A 20,283-nucleotide genomic window follows, 5' to 3' on the forward strand; every position below is an offset into this window, starting at 1 on the left:
GAAGCGATGAATCCAGTGCGTCTGTATATTTACCTCCATACATCCAGACTGTCCTCTGTCTGAGTCGGCCTGTCTGCTGTTGTCTCTGCTGTGGCTGCTCTGTCCTCCAGCCTGCAGCCTCCTCTCATCTCTAAAGCTCTGTTCCTGCAGCTTCTTATTGAGGATGCGGGCTGTGTTTTCAGCCAGCGTGTAGCCCGGAGGAGCTGACAGGTCCTGCCGTATGCTCACCACCTCTGGGTTTTTGTCCCCTTGCGTCTCCACTATCAGCTGCACGGGGCTGGGCGAACGCCCGCGGGCAGTTCGCAAGCATTCCTGCGTGTTCCTGGGATCTGTGGCGAGAGCCCCGTGAGCAGGGCTGGGCTCGGTGGTGGAGGGCGGAGTGGGGCGAGAGCGACTGGGAGACTTGTTGAACTTCTGCATGGAGTCGAAGACCACTGGGGTGTGGTCGATGATGTTGAAGAGGCTGGAGAGGCCGTCGTTGATGGTGGTGTGGACGGGGCTGTCACGAGTGGTGGTGGAGCGGGCCCACGCCGACTCGCTGTTGCCCTTCTGGGGTGTTGTAGGGGTGGGGGCTCGGCTCGTATTGGGCGGTTCTGCCTTGTTGGAAGTGGACAGTTTGCGCTGAAGCTTGGGTGAGCCGTACTTTGGCGAGCAGCAGGGTCGCTCAAACTTACTCTGGACCACAGGAGAATACTGAACCTTCCTCAGGCTGCGTGACGGAGAAGAGATGGGCGTGCTGCCACCTTTCGGGGTGAGGCAACGGTGAGGGCTGCTGGTCAGGTTCCTCAGCAGGTCCGTCTGCAGACCCACGCTGATGGTCTGGGTGGTCTGAGTGCCTCGCGTGGTAAAACCGTTGGTTTGGCAGGCGGTATCCCGGACAAGGGGCCCTGGTGGAGAGCGGATGGCGTTCCTCACAGAGATGGCCACCTCCTTCATGTCGTCGCTCAAGTTTCTGGACAGCTGAAGCTCTAGAGAGGAGGCGTAGCCTACTGTGGGGCAGATAGGAGACTGGTTAGGAGAAGTCCTCAGCCCCCCACCCTCCAGAAGGCCACATGCCCACCTCCCACTGCTGAACACCTCATCTTGCCCGCTGGCTCCCACCCCCGCCTCTCCTCCACCTCTGGCTTTGGTCCCCTTTGCGTACAGGAAGTCCGGGTCTTGGGCAGTAGGGCGCTCAGCTGCCCCAGTTCTGGTGGGGCTGTGGAGGATGTGTACCCCATAGTGCTCCACTCCCAACCCTGCCGCCCCTGCTCCGTTGCCCCTCAGTGGGGACTTGTGGCAGTGCTCAGGGCTGCTCAGGGTGCTGGTGGTCAGGGTGGCGCTGGTGGTGAGGAACCAGGAGGCTGGCTGGAATGGATCAGGAACGGGCTCTCCTCCCCGGGCCTCGGAGGTTTTTTCTCCCCACACCTCTCGAGCAGGACCTGGGCCAGAGGTGGATGATGGGAAGTCCCAGCCCTTATTGTTGAACTCCTCAATGTACTTGAGGTCGTCCGGGGACAGGGGCGGGGTGACGTCGTCTTGGCCCTGGTCACCGTGGCGGGTCTTGTCGGGGAGGAACGGCGAGCTGTCCATTAACCGCTGGAAGTCGCTCATGGAGCACACTGACTTGGCTCTGGATGGGACACATAGAACAGCACATTAACATTAACCTCAGCTGGGACAAACATCAAACAAACAACTCAGCCATGATCTCATCTCCTTTATATTCCCACTGCAGAAAAAAAAAAAAACCTAAATGTTTGTGTGCGTCTTTTGAAAAGTAAGTTGATGCATTTTAATGTTTTAAAACTGTCTGAATTATTTAGCAGCAAAGTGAGCTGGATCACTTCCTCGGCACAAGACAACATTTCACAGAAAAAAATCACCAGGGGGAAACTCACTGTCACTTCAAGTAACAGTTAATAGAATCAACAGCCGATCTCCTGAGGGGCTGATGTGCATGTATGAGCAACAAAAATGCAGCAGGAGGCTGGATAATCTGCAGCCACGCCGACCACTTCTTCTGTGATGTATATACTGTTGACATCCATAAAAACGCAGCAGCTTCTGCAGAATAGTTTGCCTGTAAAAACACTTTGAACTCAGTTTGACATTAAGCTTTTTCATAACGTTACCTGAGTAGACTCCCACCACCCATCTCCTCTTCTGGGTACGCAGGATCACCTTCTCTCTCTGAAATCTCATTCAGGGCCTGAAACACGACAGATACAACAATTAAATCATGTGGAAGAGGTTTCAATGGGAAAATGATTTATAGACAGTAGCTTTTAGAAAAAATGAAAGCAGTATATTTAATAAAATAAGTGAATGTCAAGTCATTTAAAAACAGGGAAACTCTGCAACAAAACATGGAAAGAACTAAATATACCAAACATGATATTTATTTAGCAACACAATTTATTAAGTGATAACTAACTTTACATACTTGGCAGGCAAAAATGTTTTTTGTTACACATCTTTGTTAAGAATGACAATAGCATACAAACATTTCAATGATTTCTAAAATTGTTTTTATTACAACTACTTCAAGTTTTTATTAACCACAGATGACTGCCTCTGTTGTTGTTTCCCTATTCTTTTAAGATCAGACAACAACATTGCAAATCACTTCAATTCATTTTGGTGAAGCAGGTGTAATAAAATGGACTGAAAATGAAATTAACCTATAATATTACAAATACACAATTAGTAATAAAGATATTTTTCTCGGCTAAAATTAAAACATGGTCTGTTCCAAAGTGATCAATTTAAATTAATTTTCATTAAGAAGGGAAATCCTCCACCTGAGCATCGAATATTGAAAGTCCCACTGCGGGACATTTGGATACAACAAACTTGGTCAAGCTTTTTTGGGAGAAATTTTATGGAAATTTTATGCCTTTATTACATTTTCATCTTTTTTTATCTTCTTGTGTGAGTTAGTCTCAAACTGTTACATTTGTTCTGCCTCATTATCAACATTGTCAGTCATCTATAAAGCACTTTGAATTGCACTAATCTGTATGAAAGGTCCTGTACAAATAAAGTTTGATTGATTTGTTTAATCGTTTTATTAAGTGGTTTGAACTATGGCTGCAACATGAAATTGTCATTAGTTATCAACAAATCAATCCATTAAATAAAATAGCGGAAAATGGCCATTACCCCTACATGGTTATTATGTAACTCCCCAGAGCCTACAGTGAATTGCTTTTATTAACCTGCACAACAGTCCAAAATCAAATGATATTAAGTTCACTTTCATACATAATAAAGAAATCATTAAATTGTTATATTTCAGAGGATGGAACCAGTAAAATGTTCACATTTTGGCTTCAACAAAAGTCTACAGCTATGCTAGCAGCTCTGTGAGGCTGCCAAAGTGGGGCCTTGAGCTAAATGCTAACATCAGCATGCTGACAAAGACAATGCTAACATACTGATGTTTAGCATGTATAATGTTAACCATGTTCTCCATGTTAGATTAGCCTATTAGTATGCTAATTAGAGCTAAACATAAAGTACAGTTGAGGATGATGGGAGCATCATTGGTTTTGCAGTTACTGTATTTGGTCACAAAATTTTGACCTGATGATGGAGATTAGATAGAAAGTTATTACAGATCATTCTGAAGGATACACAAACTAGATATTTTAGTTTGGACTAAAGTGTTGGACCAGTACATTGTCATCCACTGACCTATTTCAGCACTGGTCAGTTTGAACCCAAATTTTTGTTTCATCTCCACCTCTGCCTTCTTTACTTCCTGTTATGCAACATGCCTATTTTACACAGCACTTGGTGCAAACTGCTACATTAATGAAGGTGAATTGTCTTGTGTCTTGTCTTGATGTGACTAATATATGCATTACCTCCTTCATGCAGGGGAACCTCTTCTCGCTCTCCAGTCTGGAAGGTGGAGGTACCTCCAGGCCACTGAGGGGATCCAGAGACAGCGCGTCCAGAAACAGGCTCTCCGTTGGGCCTTTCAGCCTCATTGCAGCCCCCTGCTCCTCCAGCATGGCCTCAGAGTCAGAGTGGGAGCGTGTGGGGGGGACCAGGACAGGTGTGGATGTACAGGGGGATCGTGGAGAGCGAGGCGACCGAGGGGCGTTTCGGGGACTATCCTGAGGGGAAAACCCGCCTCTGTGGCTCGAGTTGCCGTCTTTGACGTCCATGCCCTCGCCTCGCCGACTGTTCAGCTCTCTCTGCATCTGCACAAAGCATGACACACATAGTCAGAAATCAACTGTTTTCTCTCAATTAATTAAATCACTGTAGTCTGGCATTTAAGGACGTAGACGTTGCTGTGATATGAGGGCTTATTTGAATCACTTTTTGGTTAATTGAATATTTTTTTGTTCATAAAATGTCAAGAAAATTGTGAAAAATGCCCATCACCGTTTCCCAGAGCTTTAAGTGTTTAATATTTTTTCAGATCAACTGTCCACAATACAAAGAAGAAAAGCAGCAAATCGTCATATTTGAAAAGCTGGAATTAGAAAATGTTTGTCATTTTTGCTTGATACTGTATAGGACAGTTAAAAATTTTGTCAAAAATTTTGCCAATTGATTTTCTGGTGACCTCGTTGTTTGATGGTTTGTGTTATAGCTAAAATTTCCAACATAGAAAGACTATAACTACTACACTACTATCAGTCCAATTTTGATAACCTCTGAAGGGATGAAGAACGTCTACCGACATCATTTTTGGGGAATGACAAGTTAGTGTGTGTTTTTCAAAGGGCCATACAAGTGGTTTTGCATTTAGCCTGTTAAATACTAATTGCATACACTGGTAGTAAATCAATCTAAAAAGTAGCATTTATCTGGTTAAATTAGCTAAAATATGCACACCACCAGTAGGGGCCTTTAAGGTCATGTTTTAATAATGCATGCTTGCATCTCCACACAGGCGTTTTCAGTTCCTGGCTGATTAGACCTCTGATCAGGTTATCAGTGGGAGGAGCTATGGTGGGAATTTCTAGACGTTACTGGACTCAATGCTCTATTAAAGATGATAAAGGTAGAGCTGCAACAATTAGCTGATCGACAGAAAATTAATCTGCAACTATTTTGATGATTGACTAATTGTTTTGAGTCCTTTTTTTTTTCTCTGATTCCAGCTTCTCTCCAATGTGAATATTTTCTGTTTTTTTTTTTTTAGTCTTCTATGATAGTAAACTAAATATCTTTGTGTTGTGGACTGACGGGACAAAAAAAAGACATTTGAGGACGTCACCTCGGGCTTTGGGAAACTATTTTCCACCATTTTCTGACATTTTATAGATCAAACGACTGATCAATTAATCGAGAAAGTAATCTACAGATTAGTCAATAATGAAAATAATCGTTAGTTGCAGCCCTAGATAAACGTCTCATTCATCCCATCATAATAGGTGCATCAAAATCATCACCTGAATCACCATGGCATGGGTTTATCATGGGTGTGCACACTGTATTACTCAACTGTAAGCCACTGAGTAATCTACTTGCAACAATCTGGGTTAAGTGCCTCGCTCCAGGCTTGAGGTTAAAGGAGAACATCAACATTACTCATTCGCTTTCCCCTGCCAGTCTGAGCGTTTCAGCTGGTGACCTGTACTTTATAGTTTGCTGCAACATCGCTGAATAATGCATCTCTGCTTCCTGCTCTTTGTCTCCGTTCCGTGGTACATCAACAGTTTTATTTATTCTTTTAGCTATTAAACGTGAGCTGTTCCTGTTGATATTATTCCTGTCTCTGCTTTATATGTTAATACTCTCGCACCCATGTCATATTAACCAGCGCGTGTTCCTACTTCCTGCTCTGAACATCACACAGAGGCGAGGTGAGACGCTGCAGTTCGACTAATTAAAATCTCACAGAGGACATCAATTATTCAGTAATCCTCAATATTTGTTGTATCTAGCCTTGGCAATTCTAAAGTACCAAACAACAGTGAAGATAATCTCCTTTGGTGCTTTGTCACTCTCTTTCTCTCTTCGAACACACACACACACACACACACACACACACACACACACACACACACACACACACACACACACACACACAAAAAAACACACACAAAAACACACACACACACCCCATACTTTGGGTTTCAGCTTATTGATTGAGCAAAGCGAGTGATATGAAGACATTAGTTTAGGCTCTGAGCTCTGTCTCCTGACATGTTAAAGAATATACAATTAATTTATTAATTGATTGAAAACTAATCAGCAGATTAATCGATAATGAAAATAATCGTTAGGTGCAGCAGATTCTCACGTTTGAGAGGCTGGAACCAGCAAATGTATTTTTGCATTTTTGCTTGATAAACGGCAAACGAGTAATCGATTATCAACACTGATGTTGGGATTGAAAGTTCATTCTTGACCTTGTAAACAGCAGTCGACAAAATAATCACAACAGGGTCCATTTAGTGAACGGCTTTTTTTTTTAAATACAACTTTTTTGGTTATATCACATGATCCTCCTCCCCTCAGCAGACTGAGTAGCCTATTTGTTATGGAATAAAAATAAATGCAAACTTTACTTCTCATCCATGTTGGCTTAAAAGTTTAGATTGAAGGTTCATTCTTGACCTTGAAAACAGAGGAAAACAATGGAAAGCTCCAGAAGAGCTACTAAATGGACCTTGTTGTGTGATTGCTTTGTAAAAACAATTGATGTTGATTGATTAATTTGCTGCAATTTGACCAATAAATTACATGCGAGCCTGACTTGTCTTTAACTCTTTTCAATCTCATCCTTTTTTTATCTTTTTTTTTTTTAATAATACCAATTCCTCTATCTCTCTCCACCTCCTCCCTCCTCTCACCCTCTCCATCTTGCGGTGGAGCTCCCTCATGCTGCCGTCCCACTCCTGCCGTTCCCGGTCGAAGTGCTCCAGGAGCTCCGCCCTCTCGTGGCTCCACCTCTTCTCTCCGTGCTGCAGCTTCCAGCGGAGGTCCAGGGAGGTGTTGTGGCTCTCGGCCAGCAGACGTTGGTGCTCCTCACGCTCCTGCTTGAACGCCCACTCCGGGTCTCCGGCCGGTTCCCCTTCACCTCCCTGAGCTTCACCTCGCACCTTCCCCTGCACCTCCTCCTCCAGCTGGACAAACAGATAAAACACAAGGATGTCGTGTCATTATTAAGCTGTACAGTATATCACAAAGAGATAATGATGTAAAAACACAGATATATAATCCAGACCAGTATGTGTGAAACAGGTGACATTTAAAGGGTTGCTACACTCAAATTACTATAAAATTTTCATTGTAACTACTTTTTACAAATTAAATAGTTGCTATTTCAATTTTTCACAGTAAGATCTGTGATTTTGCTTAACTTAACAGGGACATTATTATGTAAAAAGATGTTTCTATTCATTTTTTTAATGTAATATTTAAAAGTTGTGAGTTGCTCAAATGAAATTCCATTCACCTCCGTTGTGTTTGTGTGGAGACAGAAATCTTAAAACCCAGGCAAACAAAATCAAAACTTTCTGCATAACACTGGGGGTAAATTATAAAACAGGTTTTTTGGTAGTTTGGTTGAACCCGTGCTTTCATTTGAAGGCACAAAAAGTTTAAAAAGAGAGAATAAAAGGCGATCCGTACTTGCAGATAAAAAAATAAAGCATCTGCCAACTTGTTTCGACCTGTTGTTGTCAAGAGCAGACTGCTGTGATTCATCATTTCACAAAGTTTGGTATAAATCCAAAAAGCAAAGTCTGACATATTGAGTCTGACATATGGACAAACAATCTTCCGCTCTTTCGATCTCTCATATTTGACCTTTTAATCTGTCGGTCTTTGAGTTCAATATAAAAAAAATAAAAGATGACAAAGTGGAAAAAGAAGCGAATTCAAGTGTTCACACGGCCAAAAATAAATAAATAAATAAATAAATAAGAGAAAAGGTGTAGGCTGAAGCTGTAGCTTTCTCACACCACAAATGAGCAATGACTCACTGGGGCTGATCGGTGTCATTTTGAAAATGCTGAAAGTCAGCAGTGAGATGGATTGTTTCTCAAGTTTATTCAAAAATCAAGCCAGCTGTGTCTGAGATATCTCAAGAGCTGTATGGATGGAGACACAAACAGGCACAGAGCAGATTTTCATTGTGGAGGATAAGAATTACAAGACACAATAAATAAAAGTTATTTTAAAAAAGATATTTAACCTCTTTAACAGTTGTCTGCTGGTGGATCAGTCGTTACAAACTCATTGTTTATCCAAACTTTGGTCAAACCCACATAACTTTATCCTAAATTCTAGACAAGATCCAAAAGTTTCCAAAGATACCACAACTTCAGGCTAAATTTTGGGGGGACATGTGTCTAAAATGATGCAGAATATTTCCATAATATTGGGTTTTAATGTTTAATTAAGTTTCACTCATTAAACGGCCTCAATAAAGAGTTTGAACAAGATTAAACAGAATATTTATGAGTCCTGTCTGACAGACTGTGTGCAATGAGATGATTTCAATGCAATCCTTCATCATCTTACTTGCCGAGAGTTAGATGAGAAAATGGATACCACTCTCATGTCTGTCCGTTCAAAATGAAACTGGAACCAGGAACAGTTAGCTTAGCATAAAGACTAGAAACAGGTGGAGGCAGCTAAGGCTGGCTGTAGCTGGTTATTTATCATACATATTTATCATACAGACAGAGAGACTGGTATCAATTTCCTGATCTAACTTCTGCAGGAAAGCTTATCTCCCAAAAAATGTGGTATTTTCCCTTTAAAAGCCTTGAAGATAACTCTATTTAAAGCTACAGTATGTATTTTCTTTCTTATATTTTTGGGTGAAGTATGCTCCAAAGCATATCTTAATATGGAGAGCTGTTGTCAGAGACTTCTGTGACCCAGACTCATTGAACAGCCTGGCAGCAGTACAAAGATATTTCCCTTACTAGTTTTTAAACGAACCTTGCCCTCCTAACCAATCAGAGGAGGCCAAAATCAGGGTTGGGAGCTCACAGCTGTCAATCAATACATGAGTGCACTTCTGGTCTGCTACTCCTCTCATACCGAGGCTCCAAGCGAGCATTAGCTGATGGAAGCTGTCACTACGGTTCACTCACAGGCTAGCGAACTCCTGATACCTGCAATTAAAGAGCTCCGTTACTCCCAGTCCTCAGGGAGAAATCAATTAAGTCTCATGCTAGCGCTAGCTCGGTTTCCAGAACTTGCACATTGTAGCTTTGAGGGGAAAACTGGACGTAAAGGAGTTGAAACCAGACTTAATACACTCACCGAGCACTTTACTAGGAGCACCTGTGCAATCTAATGCAATACAAGAGCTGTTGTATTGAATGGCATTAGATAGTACAGGTGTTACTAATAAAGTGCTCGGTGAGTGTATATTAAAGAGAAGGAATGGAAATACTAATATAGCACATCACTGCTGTTCAAAAACTAAAAAAGTGTGACAACGAAAACAAAGAACAACTGGTTGTTTTGCTGCAAACAGGGACCCGCTGTGATAACGTTGAGTGAAAGGCTGCCCTCCCAAATTTATATTTCAAACTACTCGCTTGCCGGGGGGACGTGAACCGAAGATTCAGATGTTCTGCAGAAATCTTCAAAGCTGCAGAACGACAGAGGGAAGTTTCTCTTTTCCCTGGCAGAACGGAGCTTTTGTAATCTTCAGACAGGCTTTGATCCCACAACATAATGGTACAAACTCAAAGTCTGCGGTGCCGGGGTAAGTGTGAAGAACGAGTCAAGGCTACATTCAAATCTGAGCTTACATCACTCCCATTCACAAACATCAGTCCTGTATACTTTTATATTGGGTTTTTAAAACTGTATAATAACATACTGGAGAGGATAACATCTATAATAATAGCCGCTGACTGAATGCTTAGAGCAAAGATGCAAGACATTACAAATATAGACAGTTACTAAGGAGGCTTCACACTGTGCCAGTGACCATAACAGAGTATGAAACATGAGGCCGTCTGAGCAAGGATCTCGTAATAGAGACTTAAAAATAATTACTTCTCATTTCCACATATAAATGCCCAGGTGAGGATCATTTCCAATTCTGCTCTGCTCTACTGGGCCGTATAATAATCATGGGGAAAAAACCCCAAAAAAAACATAAATTTTGGGGCATATTTCTGAATTCCTAATCAGAACGACGCACAGTAGAGCAAGAAAAGAACTCAACATGGTGTTATCAGAGGAAACTAAGTATATTAGTTCTCTTTGAGGCTCTCGGCGACCTCTGCTCTGTGGAAGGATATGAACCATGTAAAAGCCGCACAGATTAAGAACATGAGAGTTCAAAAGATAATCTTCCTCCTCAAACTCAAGCCACTTAATTGGTTCCCAACGCTGCGGTTTCCTTTTTTTTTTTTTTTATCAGATAGAGCTGAGAGAAGACGCTGCTCTGAAAGTGTAGGATTCGACTTTTATCTACCAACACAGAGGTCAATAAACAACATATTCAATATCCTGAAACGGATTGTACACTTTGCTTTTATCTGCAGTGTTAGTTTGTATCAGATATAGCTGGAGTTTGTACCAGACACAGTGGAGAGATAACCATGTTTTAATGATGAAGCTCCAACTACAACGCTCATCAAAACAACATGGTTTCAGTATCCTCAAGTTTATCTCTCTGGAAAACACTGACCTCTTCCTGTCTCTGCAAACTTGGTAATGATCTTTACTTCTACTAAACTCAAACAGAAACCAAGAAGTAGTTTAGAATCAGTGTTTTTATGATTGGGATTTTTATCAAAGCAGCAGATATTACTCATGTTTTCTACTTCCTGACCACAATTACCTGAAAACAATCTATAAAAAAACCTGCAATGAATCTCATTTACTTTTGCCATTTAAAAGGAGACATATGATGCACATTTCCAGGTCTATATTTATATTCTGGGCCTCCAATGGAATATCTTTGCATGATTTACAGTTCAAAAAAACTCTTCCGCTGGCTCCGGAGGCTACGTGAACAAACCATGCAACAAACCGTAGTAGTAGGGTTTCACTTATTTTTGGGAAACTTCTTAAATACATCTGTACACGTTCGAGCCAAAATCAGATCAGAAATATGCAACTGGACAACATGAACAACCCGTGGACCTGCAACCAACAAAGGCTGCAGAGCGGACAGCCGTTTGTGGGCATACACGAACAATCTGATGTCATCACTCCGTTGCTTTGCTGTTGGAGTATCAAAAAGATCTGTTTGAAAGCAACACATAGAGTTGCATAGACCAAACTTCACTTGGATTGCGTGATTTTTATACCAACAAAAAGCTATACCATTAGAATTATTTGTAAAAATGCTGCAATTTACAGTGACAATGCTAACATGTTGATGTTTAGCAGGTACACCTGCCATCTTAGTTCATGGTGCTAACATTTGCTAATCAGCACTAAACAAGAAGCACAGCTAAGGCTGATGGGAATGTCATTAATTCTGCAGGTATTTGGTCATAAAACAAAGTAGTGGACATATTTAAATTTTGATCTGATGTTGGCGCTACATGAAATGTCACCAGTTATCACAATTCTGGGGTCCACTAGTTGTTGAGATAGTTTTGACCAAAGTGGTGTACTGGAGCCACACCACTAACGTAATAGTGGCTTTAATAACATCCTTTAAGATTTATGTATCTTGTACCTCAGACTTTCCTCTGTAACTGAATGTTTAGGATGTTGTCTTTCAATTTTTTAGGACCTGCTAACACTTAAAAGTGTCATTTTCTTGGGTATCAGTAAAAAGTTTCGATGTACCATTAAGGTGTAAAGGCTGGGAGAGACGGATCAGCTGCAAAATTATAGTTATCAGCTTTCACATTGTCATATCAGTTAAAATGAAGTCGGCCTGCTCTTAATCTACAATGTATTTACATAACCATTAGGAATAAAAGAGAGCACTTTACCAGCTATCTTCGGCTCAGTAAGAAATGCTTAGAGGCACATCCAACAATTAGGCACAATGCTGAATTAATTAGTTTGCACAAAGCACAGAATATACACACTATATTGTGCCAGGCAAGTGATTCATCTTTTTTTTTCTGACTGGAAGCTGTCCTTCCTTTTTTTAATTTAAAAGCAGAGGGGCGATTATGAATTCAGTTCTTTCCATTTGTTTGTCACGTGATATGGATTAAGACGGCTATTATTCATCTCATTGCAGCACTTTCAAAATTGCTCCGATGGGCCCAAGAAAGGAGCTAAAGTTACAGCTATAAAAAACAAGAATATTTGTTGTTTTTGACTTGTTATTGGGTTCAACCTGAGTGGAAAAAGCAACATGTTTACTGTCGTCATGCTGCTTACTGAGTGCACCATTGGATTTCTACACCAGACTGTGTTCTGTGCCTTTAAGGTGGGCACTGAGATGCCATCTGTACCTGGGCGACCTGGCACTTCATCTCTGCCCACTTGACCTCCCAGGCGGCTTTGTCATTGGCGTAGGACTGCAGCAGTTGGCCACGCCGCGTCTCCTCCTCCCGCAGCTCCTCTCGAAACTCCTCCAGCAGCGTCCGCAAGGCCTGCAGCACTCGCCTGTTCTCCCCGAACTGTGCAGAGGACATTCAGACAAAACAAATCAACAAAAACACATTTAGTAAATGTTAATCCAACACATTAAGGCACACACATGCACACAGCAAATTCTGTCCTTATCTTGAAATTTGTGATGGGTCTGACTTCTGTTTTTATCCGCGTCTTTTGCTTCTCTTTAAAACACTATGAGACGACCTTTTGTAGGTGCTTTATAAATCAATTTGACTTGACCTTCTCCATCCTGTTTCTCATCTTGTCTCCTGATCTGTTTTTAAGGCATTGTCCTTATCCCCATCTATCCTTTCCTTCTTCTTCTCCTTTCCTTCCTTCTGTATATACATATAAATAGGCGCTTTCGGACTAGAGGAACTTTTTCATAGTTCTCAGAACTGTTGGAGGAACAGCCCCGTTTTTATTGTGTCTGCACTGCAGGAACTGGGAACGATCGTAGTTCTTATGAACGCCATTTTGAGGGACTTTTTAGCTCCTACTCAGGACAGGTACTCTCCCAGCACAAGAGGAACCTTCAGTGACCTAAGTGTACGTTGATTGGTCGAAACACATGAACCAATGCAGCATCGGCAACACTTTTAAAAAATGAGACCTAAAACACACACAACAAACACACAGCTCCAATCATGGCGTCCTCTCCATCTTGTTGTCGTTGTGTCTGACGCAGAAGTGACGTTGCTATATCAACCGCCAGCTGGCTTACATCACTTCAGTGTTCCTATTGGCGGTGTGAATGCAAACAAGAAGGGAGTCTAAATAACGCTCAGGTATCTCAGACTAATGCAGTGATTACAGCTGCAGTGAAAACCTGTTGGATAACTACAATGCAGATTTAGCCCAATTAGTTCCAATAATGCAGGGGGTTTGACAAAGTTTATACGATTACATCTAAGGCTTCAGGCTGTATGAGTAGTGACATCCAACGGGTCACAGAGAAAAAGAACATCATGTATTGTCTGCTCCTGAAGAGAGGTGTGTGGAAAGTTGTTCGTCTCTGGTGGTCCTGTGGAGAGTCTTCAGGTCTTGGCAGGAGGTGGTGAAAACACAAAGGAAACTGTGAGTAAAACATCACCTCGAGGTAGTATCGCTACGGCGCTGCCAACTCTGCCAGCCTCTGCTGAGAACACGATAGGAGCTCAGGTGCTAAAAGGCCGCAGCATGTTGATCCAGTTTAGGAATATCCAGGAAAGAAGTGGAACTCACATGCATTTTTTACGAGGGCAGACACAACTGCAATAGACCTTAATATTTGTTTCCACTACTGTGTACCTAGATACACAACATACAAGCATCAGGTGATTAAACATTTTTCATGTCACTGATTTGATGCTGAAAATACATATGTAAAAAAATACCCTACAGGTTCTCATTTAACCCCTAATGTGCTGGTGAATCAGTCAATATAAACTCATTTGTTTGTCCAAACTCTGATCACCCACCGAGGATTATTTTAAATTCTAGAGGAGACCAAAAAGTTGCAAAAGATACCAAATATGTCAGGCTAACACTAGTTTTACATACATAACATTTTAATACTCAACACATTTATAAGTTCAGAGCCGCAGTGGGTAAAAACATCACACTTGCAGTATATAAAGAATATAAAAACTGTATCCTTAAGCACCTCAGCAGTATCAGATATTTGCAGTACCAGGGGGAATTAATCAGGATTTTTCTCTCACCAAGTTGCCAATCTGTTGAAATTATTTCCAACTTTTCACTCAAAACTTTCAATGACCTCTTCCCGGCTTAACATACTATTATCTCACTCAGACTGCAGGAATTATCATCTGCGCTCTGCTCTGCTGTAGTAGACATGTGTGCAAATGCTTACTAAAGCAAGTCAGAATTTCTGCTCTCGTGCATAAAGCTTAATATAGTCTACTGGGCTCGCTTGTTAAGACTGGAAAACTGCTCACAGAGCAAAGCAACAATGTCAGATCAGTGTGTGTTGTGGAGAAATCAAAACGTGAGACAAAGTAGAGCACTTAGAGGTGCTTAATAATGCATCCCAACCCGAATGCTTGCGTACTTTCTTTACTTTCACAGAGGGGAATAGTGGTCGAAAGAGGTGCTGAAAGCAGATCTCGGCACACGCTAAAGTCTGGGTAGAAACACTCAACAGCATCAAAAAAACACAGCTCCTTTTGTTTCCCTCTCATGTAACTAAGACTCCTTTTTTTTTTTGTTTGAGCAATAAGCATAAAACTGGGTGTACTCAAAATAATTACTGTCTCCAACTAGTTATCTGGGTCAAAACTGTCATTTTCATGCCATGCCAAACAGCTCTAATGAATGGCTGCCAAAAATTCATTTGTGCACAATGAAAACGAACAGCTAGATGTCCAAACTTGTTCAATACATCAATTTACTGGAGGAAAGATAAGTTACTATAATCTTATTTCTCTGCATTACAACTGTGTGTGTGTGTGTGTATTGTGTGTTGTTCTATTTCTTTTCATTTTACCTGTTTTTTATTCGATTTTAATTCAGTTTTTTGTCTTAAATTCATATAATTTCTAGGTGTGTAGCAAAGGAAATTCTTCCGCATTTAATTGAGCAATTATGTTTTAGGTAATGACAGTAAAGAAGAATCTAAATCTAACGTTTTCACTTGAATTTAAAGATTTACAAGCATCATCATCACAGGATCCTTAAAAGACTAATCCTATGATAAAATTAAAAATATCTATCTCTACATCCTCCGATCAAAAGTCACCTGAGTTGCAGTTTTTCTTAACTTGGTCATAACATAACAGTCAGACCGGTGAAGGAGGCGTAAATGTGCGAGTACCTGTCTTTGATGCTGCAGGTGTCGTTCAGGTGACGGCAGAGGGACGTCCCCCGGGGTTTGCGGTAAACACATTCTGTCGTCTCTCTCTGACTCCCCCTCCGTCTGCTCCATTATCACTCCCAACTCTGGGATGCCCTCCAACTTTTCGAACTGGAACAGATGATAGAGCCATGAAAAGCTGTGTTTTTAATTCGTGCACTCATTTTTCTGTACCGGCACATTCTGTTTCAGGCTGACGGTCACTGAGGTTATCCCAGCATGCACTGGGCAGAAGACAGAGAAACACACTGGATGAGTTGTCTACTGCTGGTCCATCACAGAGGCTTACACAGACAACCAGTCACATTCACACTCACACCTGCGATTCACAGTCTCTCATGTGTTTAATTTGGATGTTTTTATCATTTATTAAAAAACTGGTGCCCTGAAAAGTGATGATTGTTTCTGACAGCATTTGGTTTGGTATCAACAGAAGGAAGTGGGTAGTCAGAGGGAGCAGTGATAGCAAGCACAGCTGAGAGAAGATCAGTAAATTACAGAAACTTAATCTTTATCAACAGCAAAATTGAACAAATTTAGGGAAAAAAGACTTCATAGTTCTGGCCAAACTTCTCTGTGATCTACTGGGGGAAGTGCAGCGATGAGCTATATGAACGCTTATCATCTGAACGCCACCGAGAAACAAAACAACAAAACATGACTCTCACAAATTAAGAGTTTAAACAACCAGAAGGCTGTGAAGATAACAAGAAAGAGAGGTGCATCGACTGCTGAATCAACAAGCTGAACAACAAATGGAGTCGATCAGTCAGCTGCGCAACTAATTAACTGGACTATCACTCAGTCCTGCAGCAGTACCTGCATTATTGTGGGAAGTTTGCACCTGAAAGTGATTCAGGTTGGGTCACTAGTTCGTTGACATTTTTACCATCTAAATACTCAATTAGCTGACTCGTTTTGTAGTTAAAGAGCTATACCATTTGCAATATTTTGGTTTTAAGGCACAAAACCTTAATTAAACAGTCTAGACAGTAAATATTTGGGTAGTTACACAGTTTTTATTCTTCAGCACATTCAATATGAAATAAAGTAATGGGTACTACATTAAAGGGACAGGTCTTGGCTTTAATTTGAGTCCATCAATATAAAAAGAACTGTGTGGGAGTTATAGCCCTTTTAACACACAGTGCCCGAAGATAGGAGTTCAAACGTAATTGGACACTTTGCTACTAAATGTTTCTTGGGAAGCTGTGTGTTATTTCAACATTAGTTCATGCACAAAAGAGCTCACATGTGGCTCAGAGTTGATTGACGATTGCCTTTTAGATTGAGGTGGCGTTGTCTGTTAATATGAGGCGTAAATAGGTGACGTTTCCCAAAACTCAAACCAAGAAGGCAAAGCAGCAACTCTCCATCATCCAAAATCAGCTTCCATAACTTACATTCAACTCAACTCAAATTCAAATAAAATGATTAAAAACCAAATTTAAGGCACAATGTTTTTGCCAGAAGGTTCATGTATCCTTATAATGTGACCATTGCTGACAATTTTAAATAAAACAAACTCAAGAGAAAATGTATTTTACAGATACAGGTAGAGGTATCCCTCATTCATTTCATTCAGATAGGACAGTCTAATAAGTTCAGAAAACTGATAAAGTGACTAATTCAGCTGATGCTGCCTCCATCTTAGTAAACCCCACACAATATCTAGCCTTTAATCATAATATCAACCAACATCATCCAGCTTTAAACTGTCCTGTCTTTCCCTTCACTCTATAACACCAGATCACAGAACAAGTTAGCTTTAAAAAATTCCTCATGCCAACTCTGAACTGGGGACGACTGGTTTCCAGTAATATGCATCTTACAACTTGAATTAACTGCAAACTAAATCAGTGACGCTCATTACTCTGAGCAACTGTTAAGTTCCTCTGAATGATATTTTTAATGATACTTGTGAATGTTTTAATTAAAGTGTGATGACTGCTTTGTGTGTAACGGTCTTGTTTGATATTGTATGTAGAAATATATGATAATAAATAAAGCTTAACTAACCAACCGACTCTCCAGCAGGTGATCCAATAAAAACATAAACACCATTATAAATGTACAGTATGGCTATAATGGAGCACAAGAGGAAAAACAAGGAGCAACACAGCACACAGTCAAGTTTTTTAGTAAATGCATTAATGTGCCTCAAAACAAAAGACAGAACCGATCCAACTCCTCGAACCCCTGACTCACCTCTGGATGCACCGCCTCCTCTCCAGAGTCGTCCTTGCGGCCGAGCCTCCAGTGCATAAGGATCCACCTGAGCTTCATGTAGAAGATGATGGTGTTGCGTCTGAAGAGGCGGACCTCTTGCTGCAGCATGGTTCTCTCCTGAGTCCAGGGCACCTCATGACTCTGAAGTCCCTGCAGCTCCAGACCTCCACGCTGGGCCTCCAGACGCAAACGCTCGTCTTCCTGCTGTGGAAAGAAATCAGAGAAGAGACCGAGAGAAATTTTATTTGAAAATTGTCACATTCAAATACTTTTTATAGTGTTTTTGTGGTGTAGCTCACAGTAAGTTCATTATATGTGATTAATGTATCCTGTTGTTGTTTTCCATAATTTTGGATGTCAGCCTCACACAGGCCTATTGGTTTGAGAGGATCATTTATCATTATTTGAAAAAAAAAAAAAAATCTATTATCTATTATAATAAAAAAATGTTATGATGCAAAGATCTTGGCAGAAAATTGATTTTGTCAATTATACAAGGGCTGTACGTACTTATTATTTTCTTAATCGATTCATCATCTGGTCCATAAAATTGTAAAAATTTGCCTATCACAATTCCCCAGAGCCCTAGTTGACAAATTGCTTGTTTTGTCTAGCAAATAAGCTAAAATCCAAATATATTTAGTTTAATATCAGAAGACTAAGAAACCAGGAAAATATTCACATTTGCGAAGCAGAAATCAGAGGCTCTTTGTCAGTTTTGCTTTAAAAAATGACTTAAATGATGAATGAATTATCAAAATAGTTGCTAATCAATCTTCTGTTGATCGACTAATCCTTTCAGTTTTAAATGATACGGCACTTTGCTCATCCTTTTAAATGCTATTGCTTTTTTTAATTTGATTATAGGAATCATTTTGAATGATAGATGTCATGTTGATCATATTTTGAATGTCATGTTTGCATGAATGATGAAGGTTGAACTGCTGCAAGTACAAAAAGGGGGGAAGACGGTGTAACGTCTAAAACAAAATAGAGGTTTGAATATTTAAAACCTGAAATCTATAACTTTCTTCCCTCTCTAGTGGTTAGACTTAATTAAAATGATGTTTCAGCAAAGATGTCAGAGCTGCTGAAGTGTGATACTGGTGGGCTTATGTTCATGTTATAATCTAAAAACTTTCAAACACGGCGTGACTGACAGCGTTATTGTACCTGAGGCAGTGAAATGACAGACTCCCGTTCCTCTGTTGCCGCTCGCAGCCTTCGTTCGTGATCCAGGCGAAACTGGATGTCAGAAGCAGACGTGTCCCGGAGCTGAACCCACAACAGCACAGCAGTTAATTTACCAGCTATGTGCATCAGCTACATCACATATTGATATCTCACTATCATTCTATTCAAAACATATAAATGACAGGAGATGATTAAAAAAATTTTGCAGAGCAGGACTGAAAAAAACCTCTAATCAGACTTTCACACAAGTAGAAATCCATTATAACTTCTTCTGCAACATCTCAGGGAGTAATTATAATTTAATGATGCAGATTTCAGCCTGGATGAAGTATATTTTCATCAAACAACATCAAAGCCTTTAGATCAAACCTTCAACACGAATATATAAATCTTAACTCATTTGCTACCTTTTCTGCATTACAGAAAGGTTACTTTAGGCTGTGAAGGGGAAAATGAATGTACTGTATATTGAGATATAGTTAATGTACTCGACTAGAGCTGCATGACACTGACAAAACATGTGACGCATTTACCGTAGCTCAAAAACTTTGCCTCACCTAAAAAAAATGGTTTCTATCAAAAAGAACAAACTCGCTTGTGAGGTTTCTACAGGTGAATAATGCTCATAGGGAAATGAGATGCTCATGTTTACGGTTTTGAATGTGATGATTCTTCTTTTCAGCATCAACTGTTCAACCTGTTTACAAGACATCCCTGCACCTGCACCTAAAACACCTAAGAGCAAGTAAGATTTGGAAATCACAGCAGTTTATAATGCGATTTTCTTCTCTGTATCCCGTGTGCCAGCCTTTACTGTACCCTCCACCAGTAACTTGAGCTGTTCAGTGTGTGCTGACCCAGGATCACCTCCCTGTCAGCCCAATGTCAAATGCAAATCACACAGGCCTACGGTGCAGCACTAATCCTGCCATATCCAAGCTGCTTTCCCATTCATTCATTTCACCTCACAGATTACTCTGCGGCAGAAAGCACGGGGGACAAAAAGAAATCCACATGAAATTGCTATAACTGTAACTGTAATAGTTATGTGTCAGACCACCGGTGCCAGTACTCTGCATTACATAACAGCGGCCGGTTTCTCTATGAAAACAAGCATGAGGCAGCGATTATGAATCACGATGTCCTGCGATTACTCCGTTTATTACACAGCGGAGTCACTTAAGGAATTAAAGGATCAATGTGTAAAATTTAGTGACTAGTAGTGAGGTTGCTGATTGCAACCAACTAATAACCAGACCCCCATCTCCTCCAAGAGTGTAGGAGAACCTACGGTGGCTGCAAAACTCAAAACGCCCTCTCTGGAGCCAATGTTTGGTTTGTCTGTTCTGGGCTACTTTAGAAACATGGCGGCCTCCGTGGAAGGGGACCCGCTCCCTATGTAGATATAAAGGGCTCATTCTAAGGTTATAAAGTCTCAATCATTCTTATTTTCACGGGATTATATACTAATTAAAATATATTTATGAATGTTATATTCGATTTCT

General features: G+C 40.8%; 1 protein-coding gene across 4 annotated transcripts in view; it reads right to left on the reverse strand.

Annotated features, from left to right (window-relative positions):
- Positions 1-20,283, reverse strand: part of LOC137194486 (microtubule cross-linking factor 1) — a 76,770-nt gene that overhangs the window by 9,832 nt on the left and 46,655 nt on the right. For all 4 annotated transcript variants that reach the window (XM_067606429.1, XM_067606428.1, XM_067606431.1 and 1 more), the window contains 8 exons: positions 18,758-18,859; positions 17,564-17,788; positions 15,317-15,466; positions 12,357-12,524; positions 6,804-7,076; positions 3,852-4,193; positions 2,115-2,191; positions 34-1,612 (listed from right to left, as the gene is read on the reverse strand). In XM_067606429.1, coding sequence (XP_067462530.1) covers positions 34-1,612; positions 2,115-2,191; positions 3,852-4,193; positions 6,804-7,076; positions 12,357-12,524; positions 15,317-15,466; positions 17,564-17,788; positions 18,758-18,859 — 2,916 coding nt within the window. The remainder of the gene's footprint in view (positions 1-33; positions 1,613-2,114; positions 2,192-3,851; positions 4,194-6,803; positions 7,077-12,356; positions 12,525-15,316; positions 15,467-17,563; positions 17,789-18,757; positions 18,860-20,283) is intronic.

Source organism: Thunnus thynnus, chromosome 12 (genome assembly GCF_963924715.1).
Source record: "Thunnus thynnus chromosome 12, fThuThy2.1, whole genome shotgun sequence".
In the NCBI taxonomy this organism is placed as follows: Eukaryota; Metazoa; Chordata; class Actinopteri; order Scombriformes; family Scombridae; genus Thunnus; species Thunnus thynnus.